Genomic DNA, 15875 nt, shown 5'->3' with positions numbered 1-15875 from the left:
TCAACACTAAGCCAGTTTACAAGAAATATTAAAGGGACTTCTTTAAACTGAAAAGAAAGGGCACTTAACACCAGAAAAAATTATGAAAGTAAAAACTTCACTGTTAAAGGTAACTATATAGTAAAGGTAGTAGATTAATCACTTATAAAACTAGTAAGAAGATTAAAAGACAAAAATAGTAAAAAAATAAATAACTGTAATAATTATTGAAAGGATACACAAAATAAAAAGATGTGAAATAAAAAACACAAAATGACATCAAAACCTCAAAAATATAAAAGGTAGTGGGGGTAGTAAAAATGTAGAATTTTAGAAGTGTTCAAATTTAACTTAAATTTGCTACGAACTTAAAATAGATTATGAACCTCATGCTAACCAAAAAGCAAAAACCTATACTAAATACACAAAAGATAATGAGAAAAGAATCTAAGGAATCTAACGCTATAGAAAGTCACCAAACCACAAGGGAATAATTCAATAGAAGGGGAAAGAAACTAAAAGGAACTACAAAACACAGAGAAAACAATAAATAGAGTGGCAATAAGTACGTACTTACCAATAATTACTTTAAATGTAAATATACTAAATTCTCCGATCAAAAGACATCAAGAGGCTGGATGCATAAAAAAACAAGAGCCATCTATATGCTACCTACAAGAGATTCATTTCAATGTAAGGATACACATAGATTGAAAGTGAAGTGATGGAAAAGACATTTAATACAAGCGGAAACCAAAAGAAAGCTGGGGTACGTATGCTGATATCAAACAAAAAAGAGTTTAAAAAACAATTATTATAAAAGAAAAAGATGGGTATTACATGATGACAAAGGAGTCAATCCAGTGGAAGATATATGAGTTTAGCATTACTATGATACCAAAATCAAAAAAGAATACACAAGAAACCCACTCTAGACTAATATTACTGATGAAAATAGATGCAAAAATCCTCAACAAAATTTCATGTCACAAAATACACTTAATCATATCCCACGATCAAGTGGGATTAACTCCAGGAATGCAAGGATGTTTTAGTATGTGCAAATAAACCATTGTGATCTACCACATGAACAAAATGAAGGATAAACATCATAGGATCATCTCAATAGACACAGATTTTTTGTGTGCATTTGAGTAAATTCAACATTCATTTATGAAAAAAAATTCTCAACTGAGTATGGTTGGAATGTACCTCAACATAATAAAGGCCATATGAGAAGAGCATAGTTAACATCATATTCAGTGATGAAAAGCTTTCAGCTTAAAATGAGAACAAGATAGATGCCCACTCTTGCCATTTTCATTCAACATAGTATTGGAAGTCCTAGCAAATGAATAAGCAGGAAAATAAGACAAAAGATATCCAAATTGGAAAGGAAGATGTAAAACAGCCACTATTTACAGAAGACATGATTTTATATAGAGAAAACGCTACATATTACACCAAAAAAATTGTTAGAACTAATAAATTCAGTAAAGCTGCAGGATGCAAAATAAATACATAAAAATATGTTTATTTTTATGCACTAATAACAAGTTATAAAAAAAAGGAAATTAGGAAAATAATCCCTGTTACAATTGCATCAAAAAGAATAAAATACCTACAAATAAATTTAATCAAGTAAAAGACCTATTCATTGAAAACTATAAGACACTGATGAAAGAAATTGAAAAAGAAACAAATAAATGGAAATATAATCCCTGCTTACAGATTGGGAGAATTAACATTGTTAAATTGTCCAGGTTACCCAAAGCAATCTAAAGATTCAATGCAATCCCTATCAAAATTTTAATGGCATTTTTCACAGAAAGAGAACAATCCTATGTTCTGTAGGGAACCACGAAAGATTCCATATACCTAAAGTCATCCTGTGTAAGAATAAAAAGCTAGAGGCATCACACTCCCTGATTTCAAACTATACTACAAAGCTAGAGTAATCAAAACAGTATGGTATTGTAATAAACAGACACAAAGATCAATGGAATAGAAAACCTAGAAATAAACCTAACTACATATGGTCAATTAATTTACAATGAAGGAAGCAAGAATATACAATGGGAAAAGGAAATCTTTTCAATAAATGGTGTTAAGAAAACTGGACAGCCCCATTCCAAAAAAATGGAACTAGATCATTATCTTATACCACACACAAAATTAACTCAAAATGGGTTAAGAACTTGGTGTAAGACTGACACCATAAAGACTAGAATAAAACATAGTCGGAAAGCTCTTTGACATTGGTCTTAGCAATATCTTTTTTTGGATCTGATTCCAGAAACAATGGCAACGAAAGCAAAAATGAACAAATAAAATTACATCAAACTAAAAAGCTTCTGCAAAGTGAATAAAACCATCAACACAACAAAAAGGCAATCTAACAAATGGGAGAAGATATTTGCAAATTATACATCAAATAGTTAATATCCAAAATATAGAAAGAAATCAAACAACTCAATAGCAACAAAAAATAATCCAATTAAAAAATGGGCAGAGGATCTGAGTAGACATTTTTCCAAAGAAAATATACAGATAGCCAACAGGCATAAGATAAGATGCTCGACATCTCTAATATGAGGGTAATGCAAATCAAAACCATGATGAGCTATTACCTCACAGGTGGGAATAGCTATTATCAAAAAGACAAAAAATAACAAATGTTGGTGAAGATGTGGTAAAAAGGGAACCCTTGTTCACTGTTGGTGGGGGTGTAACCACTATTGAAAATGATATGGAAGTTCCTCAAAAAGTTAAAAATAAAGCTATAATATGATCCAGCAATTCTATTTCTTAGTATTTAACAAAAGAAAAGGAAACCACTAATTTGAACCACTGCATGCACCCATGTGTTCATTTGAGCATTATTTACAATACCCAAGATATGGAAACAACCTATGTGTCCATTGATTGATGAATGGATAAAGATGTGATATGTGTGTATATATAATGGAATATCACTCAGCTCTAAAAAAGAATGAAATCTTGCCATTTGCAACAACACGAATGGACCTCGTATGCTACAAACTTTCCATCATAAAATAACTAAGTCATGAGGATGTAATGTACAACATGGGGTCTATAATCAATAATTCTGTTTTGCAAATTTGGAAGTTGCTATAAAAGTAAATCTTAGAAGTTCTTATCCCAAGAAAAAAATTGTTACTTTGTATGGTTACAGATCAACAAATACACTTAATGTGGTAGCCATTTTGCAATGTATATAAATGTCAAATCAAAATGTTGTATACTTGAAACTAACATAATGTGTATTTCAATTATGCTAAATATTAATAAATATTACTGTAGCACCATGGTCAATGTACTTCATTTTTCAGCTAGGTCTAGATCTTACACTAAAATTCTTTGTTTTCTCACTATATGTAAAGGAGGGAAGAAGGCAAGAAGCTACATAGGTTTTTCCTGGAAAAATAAATTTGTTCTAACTCACAAAAGCAAACAAAATTGTCACTGCCTCTCTAAGTTTATATAAAATGATTGTGCCCAACAAAAAGTGTTTTGTCTCTCTTGTTCAACACTTTAATTTGTGGCTTGACCAATAATTAAGCAAAAGAAATACCAGGCCAGGCAAACAAAACTGCCTTTTTGTTTCAGATATTCTTCATATTACAACCATTATATACACTTAAATCAGAGTTAAAGTTCTTTGAAAGAGAGCAAGCAGGGCTACTGAAAGAAAAAACTTTGAACTACAAAACAGAAGTCATCCAATGCTTTAACTTAATTCTCTGCCACTGATGATCTAGCTTATATGGGCAAATCCTTTTACTTTTCTGGGCTGAGTTTCCTGGACAATCTATGTAAACTATGTCTTACTAGTAAATCCTATTAGTCTTATCACTTGCCTTCACTGTAGTTATTAAGAATCAGTTTCATAGCTTGTAATTTGGCTTTATTAGGAGTTCCTAGTCTCTGCTTTCATTCTTATCCTTTGCTGTTTCATTACCAATCTCCTGTTTCACCATCTATAGATCTATTTTTGGAAAATTCCTTCATACTCTCTAGAGCAGTTGTTCTCAGACTCTAGCCTAGTCAGAATGACCCAGAGGTCATGGGGGCTTGTAAAACACAGATTGCTGAGTGTACCCCTAGAGGTTCTGATTCGGTAGTTCTCGGATAGGGTACAGAACTGTGTTTTGAACGTCCAGATCATCCAGGGAATCTTCATGCTGCTTGGCCCTACAACTACTTGAAAACCACTATACTATAGAATATAAAACTGTTGATAGGGCAGCCTGGGTGGCTCAGCAGTTTAGCACTGCCTTCAGCCCAGGGCCTGATCCTGGAGACCCAGGATCGAGTCCCACATCAGGCTCCCTGCATGGAGACTGCTTCTCCCTCTGCCTGTGTCTCTGCCTCTCTCTGTGTGTGTCTCTCATGAATAAATAAATAAAATCTAAAATAAATAAAAAAATAAAATAAAATACTGTTGATAAACATCCTGTAAGGGCCACAGAGTAGTAAGAGTTACCTCAATGTGACTCTGAGAACAGCTGCTCTGGCCTTCCAGCTCCACATGGGTGAAGTTGACCTGTATTTGTTCTCCCAGGGGCTGCTTTATAATATAGATGCATTGTCTGTTGTGAGTGAAAGGTCCAGACAAGTCAGAAGACAGAAGACCCTCTGGGTCTGTGTAGTTTCCTCCACAATGCAAATCCGCTGAAGAGAACAGAGAGGAGAAGGGAAAGGACCTGTGAATGGCCATTCCTGTGACCCTCAGGCATTAGATACAACTTTTTTTTTTTTAATTTACACATACACACATAATCATATGACTACTTTATTCACCCTGTGTAGGCTTATGTCTCTAATTATATTTTCAGTTTGACACGTGTTTGTGGGATATCCATGTAGTACCTAAAGAAATAGATACAGAGATGTGTTATCTAACTTCTAAGCTAACATCGTCTTCTACAAATTGCTTTTTAAATACATTTATGCTCTCCTTTATTCCAAAAATATTTGAGGCAGTTTATAAAATACACATAAACAAAATCTAAAAAACAAAATATCTAGCTAGAAAAAGGAATCTAATTAAAAGAATAATGAGCAGGATGTGCTCAGGGAAAATCTGACACACACAGAAACAGGTATGGACTCCACAGACCACAGAAGGTTGGCTCTAGACTCAGCCTGAAGCCAGAGTAAATGAAAGGGGACCTTTGAAAAGATGGTCATTGCTACTTTTCCTGATATTGAGACCTGAAAAGTTGTTTTTCCTGTGAATTCTCATCAGGGCACAATGATGTATGTTAAGAACAAAAACCCCAAGAAAAAACTCATAGAGTTTAATTGTTTATCATTGGTTTGTTGGTTTGTTTGAAGGTGTCAACACAAGCTATAAGCATGAAAGCATAGCACTGTCCTTCACATTCATATGCTGCTCTCAATTATCAGATTACTTACAAGGCGATGTTAAGTAGGTGATGTGGAAGCCTTGGTCATTAATCTGGTTGTCAGAATGGAAATGAACTCTGGCAAAGGGACCTGTAGTCTGGAGTGGTGGGACAGAGAGAGTGGTGCAGAATTTCCCAAGACTGGGGTCCTGATACAAAGGACCATCTCGAATCTAAAACGAAACAAAACAACAAAAAAGAATCATTAAGCAAAAAATGGTCAGATTTTGACAAACCTATTCGTTTTACACATTAACTTCAGAAAATCTATCATTTGAAACTGATGGCTCTCAGAGGTTTTCCCATCACATATATCTAACACTCTGTTGGGGTTCACCAAAGGGTAGTTCCCTTCCCCCATCATCCCTGATGCCTTATCTTCTGTCTAAATTTTAATTCCAAGGCTAGATTTATACTTTGAAGTTTTTTCATGAATCTTTCTCAATGTTTTTTTTCCTGTTTTTTTTTTTTTTTTCCTCAGATGTTTGTTTTAAAATGATAAATTCAGGGGATCCTGGGTGGCTTAATGGTTTAGCACCTGCCTTCAGCCCACGGGGTGATCCTGGAGTCCCAGGATCGTGTCCTGCATGGGGCTGCCTCCGTGGAGCTGCTTCTCCCTCTGCCTGTGCCTCTGCCTCTCTCAGTCTGTGTCTCTCATGAATAAATAAGTAAAATCTTTTTAAAAAATGATAAATTCTTGTAGTTGAGAAAATGAATACATGCAAAGAAAATGGAAGATGGAATGCCAACAATGTCGACTGATTCACAACTTGGTCTAGGTTTTCAGGAGGATCAGATGTGGGAAGGAAGTGAAGTCAGACTGATACAACATAAAAGACAGTTGAATGTATTTTTGAAGTGCAATTGTAGTAGTTAACTAAGTACTGTGATAATGACCATATGACCTGAGAAACCTTTTTTAATTGCTGGGTTTTAATCTCTTAAATAATCATGTTAACCTCTCTATTCTTCTGTTGTAACTACAAATTCTATACTACATAGAACACTCAAACATCAGTGAACAAAATAATATTTTAACATGGCCTATATTGTCCACTCAAATTACTTTTTCTATTGGCAGCAAAGTTATAGGACAGCATTATTCCACTCCTATATTTAACTAGTTCCTTGAAATGTTGTTGACAAATGAGAGGCATTTCAATATTATCAGAATGATTGATACTTTCTATTATATGTGTATCCAGGAATTATGTAGGAACAAAAAAAGAAGCTTCTAATTTTAATTTGTGGAATTCATTGAAATTAATTTTAAAAAAATCCATGCTGTTGTCAACATTTAAAAGATAAGATTATGTTGCTGAAATTTTCTGAAAGGGAGATCTTCTAGCCATTCCCAAAGGTTTTGAATCCATTACAACTGCTAAATTACTAATGACTTTAACTGTAGAGATCCCTGTTTGGCAGCGGTACCTTTCTATCCTTTATGAATAATTTGATAGCTCTCCATTCTTCTCTAATGGACTTGGAAAAGCATATCGTCTTTTATCACTACTGCAAGGAGTACTAAAATTTATAGTGACAAATAAGACAGGAACAACCCAAAAACTCAATCTTCTCAATGATCTTTTCAGTCCACGAATGCAGAGCAACATTTCTGATATACCTACATGCTTATGGCCTTTCAGTATAACAGCCTTTTTTTCTTCTTCTATATTTTAATCTTTTACTAGTGGTAAGCAGGAGGGCACAGACTGACTCTTCTCCCAATGACAATTATCCATATATTCTAACCTCACCCCCTAGCAATCCATTTCAATGCAACTGCTATTATTTTTCTTCACAGAACACTACAGTTAGCTTGTGAAATAATGGATCAGGTTACCAGAGACAACTGAAGCCTTGATTCTGCATTAGAAAAGATACCCATTACTGAGTGTTTCTCCTTGTTAATTCTTCCATTGCCTCCTTAGGGGACTGTCTTCCATGACAGAGAACAGTAAGACAGTCTGTTTCCCAGATTCAAATGAAACCCAGAAGCAACTAGCCGGCACAATTAGGAATAAAGAATTAGCAAGACTTAAAGATATCGGCTGCCTATTGAAAAAAATATCTAACTATTGGTAGGAAATTGTAGTCATCCACAGGTATCACCAAACCATAGTTTCCTGAGTTCTAATCATCATCTCATGATTAGATGATCCCTACCCTGAAGGGAGCCTGATGTAAGACTTGATCCCAGGATCCCGGGATCATGCCCTGAGCTGAAGGCAGATGCTCAACCACTGAGCCCCCCAGGCATTCCTCTAAATATAATTGTTTACCTCAAGATAATCTTTGCTGCAGTCATCATGGTGCTCCAGACTCAAGGTCCCAAAAGTAAACGTTATCAAGAGGTCAGGACTGGTTACAACTTGCCAGACACAATCTCTTCCTGGAGGATAGTTTCCAGGATATCCCGGAGACTTAATAGAACCATAAGTACCCATCAGTATACCTCCACACTCTAAAATAAGAGGGGAAAAAAAGAGAAAAAATAACTTTACATTTGTATACAAGTTATAATTTATGTAGAGCTATCATAGCCTTTACTGCAAGAAGGCAAGCTTTATTGAAATAACCGTGTGGAGTTTGGGATGCCCTCATAAATTAATCAAGACTTTCAGTTTTCCAGTTTGATACAGTAATAAATCTAGAAATATTCACCAATAAATAAATGAGTCATACGTGTGTTAAGCTCTGTGCTTATCAGCTATGACATGGTGATATAATTTTAAAATATAGTGCTGAACTGTCTGTGGGATGAGATAATAGATATATTTTTTCACTTTTTTGTTGTTGTTGTTGTTAAAGATTTTATTTATTCATGAGAGACACAGAGACATAGGCAGAGAGAGAAGCAGGCTCCATTCAGGTAGCCGGATGTGGGACTCGATCCCAGGACTCCAGGATCACACCCTGGGCCAAAGGCAGGTGCTAAACCGCTGAGCCACTCAGGCATCCCCTATTTTTTTCACTTTAAAGAAAATTCATTTCTCTGAAACTTTTTAAAAGTTCTGGTTCTTAAAAATTTCTTTTTAACTCTTAAAAATTTCTGGAACTTCTGTTACCCCATGTCTTTCAACAAACAAGATATGGAATATTACTCAGACATCCAAAAGAATGAAATCTTACCATTTGCAATGACATGGGTAGAACTAGAATATATTACGCTAAATGAAATAAGTCAGTCAGAAAAAGACAAATACCTTATAATTTCACTTCTATGTGGAATTTAAGAAACAAAATAGATGAACATATGAGGGGAAGGAAGAGAGAGGGAAACAAATCATAAGAGATTCTTAATGATCAAGAACAAACTGTGGGTTGATAGAGGGAGGCGGGTGGGGGATGGGCTAAATGGGTGATGGGTATTAAGGAGGGCATTGGTTGTGATGAACACTGGGTATTGTATGTAAGTGATGAATCACTGAATTCTACTTCAGAAGCCAATATCGCACTGTATGTTAACTAACTAGAATCTAAATACAAAATTTAAAAAAGAAATACTATAAAATTGAAAAAGAGATGCTAAATAAAAATCTAGACTGCAGTTAATATAAATTAGAAAAAATAAAATAAGGTGACATTTCAGATATGCAAGATATACGATTTACACAGCTATGCAGGTTACTTAGTCAAGTCTTGGTGCCACGGCAAAAAATGAATCAAATTAGTTACATGATTCTCACTGTTCCTAATAAGAAAACATCTTAATTGCTCAGGGGAAGTTTCCTAAAAGTTAGTCGTTAAAGTATCATATGTACAAAGATTTATAATGCCATAAGCAGAGTAAAATGTTAATGGTGAGCTGGGAAAAAATTTAATGCATAATACAAAGAATTAATATCCCTAATATATGAAGAGGTTCTAAAAAATAGAGACATAAACAAAGAGTTCACTAGTAAAAATTCAACTGTCCTTTATCCTTTGAAAAGATGTTCAGCCTCACTCATAACAAGGGACATACAAATAAAAACCTTGCTAAGATACCATTTCTTGTCTCTCAGAATGATACATATCCAGAATATTGAAAACAATAATGTCTAGCAAAAACATAGGTATTTATTTTTTGATCAAGTAATCATACTGTTAGAAATCTATCCCAAAGATACATTAGCAAAAATACAATAAGACAAATTCACAAGGACTTTGTTGCAGTACAATTTGGAATTCCAAAAGACTGGAAACAAGCCAAATATGCATCAAGAAAGTACTGACTGAAATAGACAATGAATGAGATATCCATGTAATGTACACTATACTCTAGTTCTGGAGTAGTCTCTAGGATATATCAAGTGAAAAAGCAAACTACAAACCAGTGCGTATTGTATGCTTTTTTCAAGGAGAAAATATGATCATATGTTATTATCTGCTTATATTTTTTAATATAAATACAATGTCATCAACAACATTCCTGTAGTAATTTACTAGTAAAGTTTCTAAGAATGCTGTTTGGTAATTTCATAAGGGACCCATCAAGACTCATGGTTTTTAATCTTTTTTATTCATCTAAATTTTATTTTTTTATTTTTTTTATTTATGATAGTCACACAGAGAGAGAGAGAGAGAGGCAAAGACACAGGCAGAGGGAGAAGCAGGCTCCATGCTCCGGGAGCCCGATGTGGGATTCGATCCCAGGTCTCCAGGATCACGCCCTGGGCCAAAGACAGGCGCTAAACCGCTGCGCCACCCAGGGATCCCTTCATCTAAATTTTATTATCTCTGAACACTAAATAGAATTCATTTTAGATTTATTATTTTTTAAAGATTTTATTTTTCATGAGAGATACAGAGAGAGAGAGAGAGAGAGAGAGAGAGAGGCAAAGACACAGGCAGAGGGAGAAGCAGGCTGCATGCAGGAGCCTGACATGGGACTCGATCCCAGGTCTCCAGGATCACACCCTGGCTGAAGGTGGTGCTAAACCACTAAGCCACCCGGGCTGCCCCATTTTAGATTTATAATTCATTTTAGATTTATATGATTTTCAAAGAATTGTAAAAGTATGATATAATCCCTGGACCTCAAAACATTTAATGTGATCCACAAGTCTAATATTAATCAAGAAAACTTAATAATCTCAAGATTTTGCTTGATTTTTTTTCATGTTCACATACCTGGTTGCTGTGTTTCCCATCTTATTGTAAAACCTCTCCCACTTCTGAAATGTTCAGAATAGAGATGAAAATAGAGAGCATTGTTACTACTGAGAAGTTCATGAGGGAGAACAGAGCCACAGAATCTTCCAAGTTGAAGTGCTGCAGAGGAATCTCCATCATGAATCTGAAGAAACTCATGTGGACAATTGTTCACTGATTCTAACTGGAAAAAGGTGAAAGTGATACGCAATACCTAAAAATGTAGAGGTCACAATACGTTATTTTTCATTTCCATTAACATGAAATTAATTAACATAATGTTAACTCTAAAGTATTTCTCCCACTTAATTAGGAAACATTCATATTAAGTTACCTTTCAAGAGATATATCTATAATTTCTCCCAATTATCCACAAATACAAATGACAATTCTACATATTCAAGAACTTGTGTTAATTGCTTAGGCTTTAGCTAATACCAAAACATATCCAAAATCTTAATGTTAATGAAATTATTTTTAACAGCTTTATTGAGGTACAATTTGTATACAAAGAACTGCACATATTAAATGTGTGTGATTTGATGAGTTTTTGAACATATGCCAACACCTATAATGTCATTATCACAATCAATGTAAATAGGCATATCCAACACCTCATAGAGTTTCCTTGTGTCTCTTTTTCTTTTTTTCTTTTAGTGGTAAGAATGCAACATGAGTTCCACTGTCTTAACAAATGTTGAAGTGCACAATACCATACTGTTAACTATAGGCATTATGTTGTATAACAGATCTCTAGAACTTACTCATCTTGCATAACTGAAACTTTATATCCATTGAGTTGTTACTGAGGGGTTAATGTGATATATTTACCTAGATTGCATTAAACTGTCAAGTCCATTAAACAAAGGCACTTCAAGTGCATAGCTGACAATGTTTCTATACTAGTAAAATACACTGGTTTGAAAAGTATACTTGAATTAAACATTACTGATTTATATTACCATTCACAAGGATTTATACCCTGATCACCTGAATAACCTGTTGTGTGTAAAATACACACAAATGTTCACTGATCCCCAGAGATGCTGATTCCTGGGGGTTCTCTGAACCTCTCAATAAGATACTAACAGATTGATAACCTCAGGTTATAGACTAAGTAGGCATGGTGTATATGTGTGTAAGGTCAGCAAGTCCTCAATGGTTGGCTATCATTAACAGATGAGTGATATCAAGAATGGAGAAGAAGGAAAAAGTAATCTAAAGAGTTCTGAGCATACAAGTAGAAGAGAATAAATATAAAAATTCATTTCTAAGTTAAAACGTTAGAATTAGGGGATCCCTGGGTGGCGCAGCGGTTTGGTGCTTGCCTTTGGCCCAGGGCCCGATCCTGGAGACCCGGGATCGAATCCCACATCAGGCTCCCAGTGCATGGAGCCTGCTTCTCCCTCTGCCTGTGTCTCTGCCTCTCTCTCTCTCTCTCTCTGTGACTATCATAAATAAATAAAAAATAAAAAAAATTAAAAAAAAACGTTAGAATTACAAACTTAAACATAATAATATAATTAATAAAATAATAAATAACATAATACAATTTAAAAAATAAAAAAGGATTTATATGGATAACATCACTTAAGAGAGCCAAACTACTAAAAGAGGTTGTTGAATTTGACTTCCATTATGATCTAAAACCACAACAGCATTTAGCTAATGAGAAAGGATAACAGGGTATTTTTGAAATTCTATGCTGGGGAATTTTTAAGATCTGTTACCAAACATTGCATCATTTTTGTCCTTGAAGCAATTTCAATAAAAATCAAATAAATGTTCATGAACTGAACTATCCTGATTTCTACAAAATTTCGACTGTTAATCAATTTACAAATTATGTAAATTGTGAAGATAACAACATATAAAATCAAAGTAATCAAGAAAAACATGATGAATTTTTACTTTTACAAATCAATAAAAAAGTATTAAAATTTTTTCATAAAATGACTGTTCTTGAAAGTAAAGTGTTTTCAATGTCAGGAAACAGAATTCATGCACACTAAATGGGAGGAAGGAAATTCACATAACATACCCACTGTGAAATCGATTTTGGAGTTCATGCTATTGTGGGGTCACCAGGCCCCAAAGAATCCTCCCATCTCAAGGGAAAAAAATGTGTTGTGACCATTGTACAATGACCCCTGTAACATTAGTTTGCTGGAAAAAGTTCACAGAATTCCAAGGGAAAACCTTATCTATTCAGACATACAAACTTCATTTTAATGAGCCTAGGAGTTGGTTGAGAAATAAATATTTGGAAAAGTCTGAGTAATTAATGCTAGGGATAAAAGCTCTAAAAACCTCAGAGTCATATCTTAACTTGAAGTGTTCATGTCTCAGTTCAGAGTCATTGGAGTTCAATGTCCTGGTCTTGAGTCACTGCATGCCACTTACAAACCATGTAACCCTGGACAAATTCCTCAGCTGCTCCAGCTCCCTTTCCTCAGACATAAAATGAGAATAACAATGACACAGTGTATATCAAGCAATTGGCAGAGAGCAATGGCACAAAGACAGCTTTGATGAGAAAACCATCTTTGTAGTTGTCCCCATTTTGTATAATAACCAACAGAACACTGAATGGTCATCTTCAAACACAACTGTCTCAGGAACAACACAACTTTACAAATTCCTGGCTTGCAGTCAGCCAATCCTTGCATTGAATTATCCATACTGGACAAAAGCACGGACTTTGGAATCAGACAAACTTGACTTTGAAATCCAACTAGTCTAACTATCAGCTAAAAAGTATTTTTAAAAAATTACTTAGCTTATCTTGGTTTCCATTATCTCATCTACAGACTGAGGATACCACCACTGATTTCAAAGAGTTAGTGTAAGTTTTGAGAAAGGTGCATAAAATATCTAGCCCAAAACCTGACACCTAGCAGGTCCTCAATATATGATAGTTGGATTACTACTATCTGTATTTTATGTAATATATACACATATTACATATTCAGGTATATAAATGAGATGCAAATTTGGGCAGGAGATGTTACATTTACCTTTCTATCTTCAGTTCGGATAACCCAGAAGCAGTTGACATCATGGACATAACCAACATCAGGGCTCATATAGCTGAAGCTTCCATCCATCCCCGAGAGGGACCCTCCACAAACTACAAAGGGAAAGAAGATGAATTCTGCTTTACAGAGACTCCGAAAAGGAAGAGGCCAGGCAACTCTAACTCTGCTGTTGAAATATTAGAGAGGTCTGAGTAATTAACACTGGAGACAAATGCCCTGCCACTCTCTTTCTTCTCCCTAGCCCCTTTTCCCTTGGATACCCACCTAAGTCCCACCTCTTGTCTGAAGTCCACTTGATATCTCGTTGTCACCACAATGAACCTCCCCGGCCTCTTTTTGTTTACCCTGGTTCCCATTCTCTCTGCCTCCATAGCACTTGACTTGACCTCACACAACTTAGTTCTGATCTCTAGTTCTTGCCTCTACTCTGCCATTTTGTATTAGACTCGTCTCCTCAACCAGAAGATGAACAGATAATATGTGGAGATAGTATTTCATGCTTATTTCTCCACAGCACCTCTCAGAGTTTAAACACATAGTAAAGTCTCAATAAATATACTGATTCAGAATCAAGAGTTATAGGAAAGGGCTGGAGTAATCAGAAGAGGCTTGATGAAAGAGATTGAGGCTTGAAGGTGAAGTACTCCTGTGGGACAGACACATTTGGATGTGAAGCAAAGAAAGAATTTGGAGAAGTCTGGGGAGAAAAGTATCCCAAATAAAGCAACACAGCATGGTGGTACATGGGGTCAGGTGTGAAGATGTCTGACTTGGAAAGGGAGAATTATTAGGGAACTAGTAAAAAAATAAGATTAATTGGATAGGGTAAGGCCTAGCTATACAGAATAATTGAATAACAGTCCCAATCTTTATTTAATGGGCAATAGGAAGTGACTATGTGATCTAGAGTAGGAGGGTGACATGATTTAGTATAATATTATAGGAAAGTAAAATGGCTGAAGTAGAGAAAACTCTCCCTTAGAGAACTATAATACCTTAGCATATTTTGTTTTCAGAATGGACAAAATAAAAATGGCAAATACTAATTTAATTCTTCCTTTGAAGGAAGGTTCGTCTGGCTTAAATTGAGATAGATATTTACTTTGTAAATGCTATACTACTGCTTCAAGGAAAGACTTAGTTGTAAGTATTGGAGTAACTAGACAAGAAAGTAGAAGAATCTGCAGCAAGACTCATTGAGGGATGATCCTTCCAAGGCTGTGAGCATCTGTGATAGAAGAAATACTTAGCATACCTTGTTGGGGAATCTGACAGAGGAATCCAGTCCAGAAACGTGTGCATTCACAACTAAAGGCATTAACACCATCAACACAAGTTCCTCCATTAAAGCAGGGGTTGCTGAGACACTCATTTATATTTTCTGTACAGTTGATGCCAGCCCAACCTGATTCACACTTACAAAGATAACCAGAGACTGTTTCCTAAGGAAAGAAAAACATAATCACCATAAAACAAATGAGCAGACTATAAACATGAATCTACTCAAATAACAAAGAAAAGTAGTGTTCCATGATGTAGGCAGCAGGTTTTGAGCCACAAACATCTTATGATAGCCTAACTTGTAATAATTCATTTAAATGTTAATTGCTAAGTATAAAAGGTTAAAGGACTCACAATGCACTGGCCATTTAAACAGGGGTGGCTCAGGCAAGTATCACTGAGTTGCGCGCATCCATTTGGCCCATAACCATTTCCAGTATACCCCGGGAGACAAGTGCAGAGAGGTAACGAACCTGTTGAGAAATCAAAATAGAAATATAAATACAGATCTCCTGGATTCAGACCCAGTAACAAAACTCAGGCTCTGTTTTCTAGCTAAGACATTGCCAAAGTCAAATCTGCACTTCTCTTGGGGCAGAAATGCCAGGCGTAAAGAGAAAATATCAGAATCTTTTTCTATTTTTTATCTTAAAAATTAGAAAGGCATTACACATTTCTAATAGTTTTTATACAAATTGACACTGGTGTTGTCAGTTCATATGCCATGGTCCTGAGTTGCGTACAAATGTGAGGTACACCAGGGAAAAGGAGAGTTTCTCATGGAGAGGTTGACAGCAGAAAGAGTATGCTTGTGAAGATGTTATCTGTTGCAAGCAGTATACCCATATTGACTATAAATAGGTATTATTTTAATCCACATTTATAGATGAGTACAAAACACAGAAAAATTAAGTGCTTAACTAAGGATGCATAGCTAGAATATTGTGGAACCACGGAGAAGATCAAAATCCATGCAGTATTTTTCTAGAATCCATGTTTCGAACCACTT

At 35.2% G+C, this 15875-nt stretch overlaps 1 protein-coding gene across 1 annotated transcript in view; it reads right to left on the bottom strand.

Annotated features, from left to right (window-relative positions):
* Positions 1-15875, bottom strand: part of CUBN (cubilin) — a 258475-nt gene that overhangs the window by 225789 nt on the left and 16811 nt on the right. The window contains exons 11-17 of the mRNA XM_025445065.3: positions 15221-15339; positions 14841-15027; positions 13565-13677; positions 10527-10761; positions 7694-7875; positions 5422-5584; positions 4487-4674 (exon numbers count right to left, since the gene is read on the bottom strand). Of these exons, the coding sequence (XP_025300850.1) occupies positions 4487-4674; positions 5422-5584; positions 7694-7875; positions 10527-10761; positions 13565-13677; positions 14841-15027; positions 15221-15339 (1187 nt within the window). The remainder of the gene's footprint in view (positions 1-4486; positions 4675-5421; positions 5585-7693; positions 7876-10526; positions 10762-13564; positions 13678-14840; positions 15028-15220; positions 15340-15875) is intronic.

The sequence above is a fragment of the Canis lupus genome, chromosome 2 (assembly GCF_003254725.2).
Source record: "Canis lupus dingo isolate Sandy chromosome 2, ASM325472v2, whole genome shotgun sequence".
Taxonomy (NCBI): domain Eukaryota; kingdom Metazoa; phylum Chordata; class Mammalia; order Carnivora; family Canidae; genus Canis; species Canis lupus.
The sequence above is the reverse complement of the archived record's forward strand: the minus strand, read 5'-3'. Positions and strand labels throughout refer to the sequence as shown.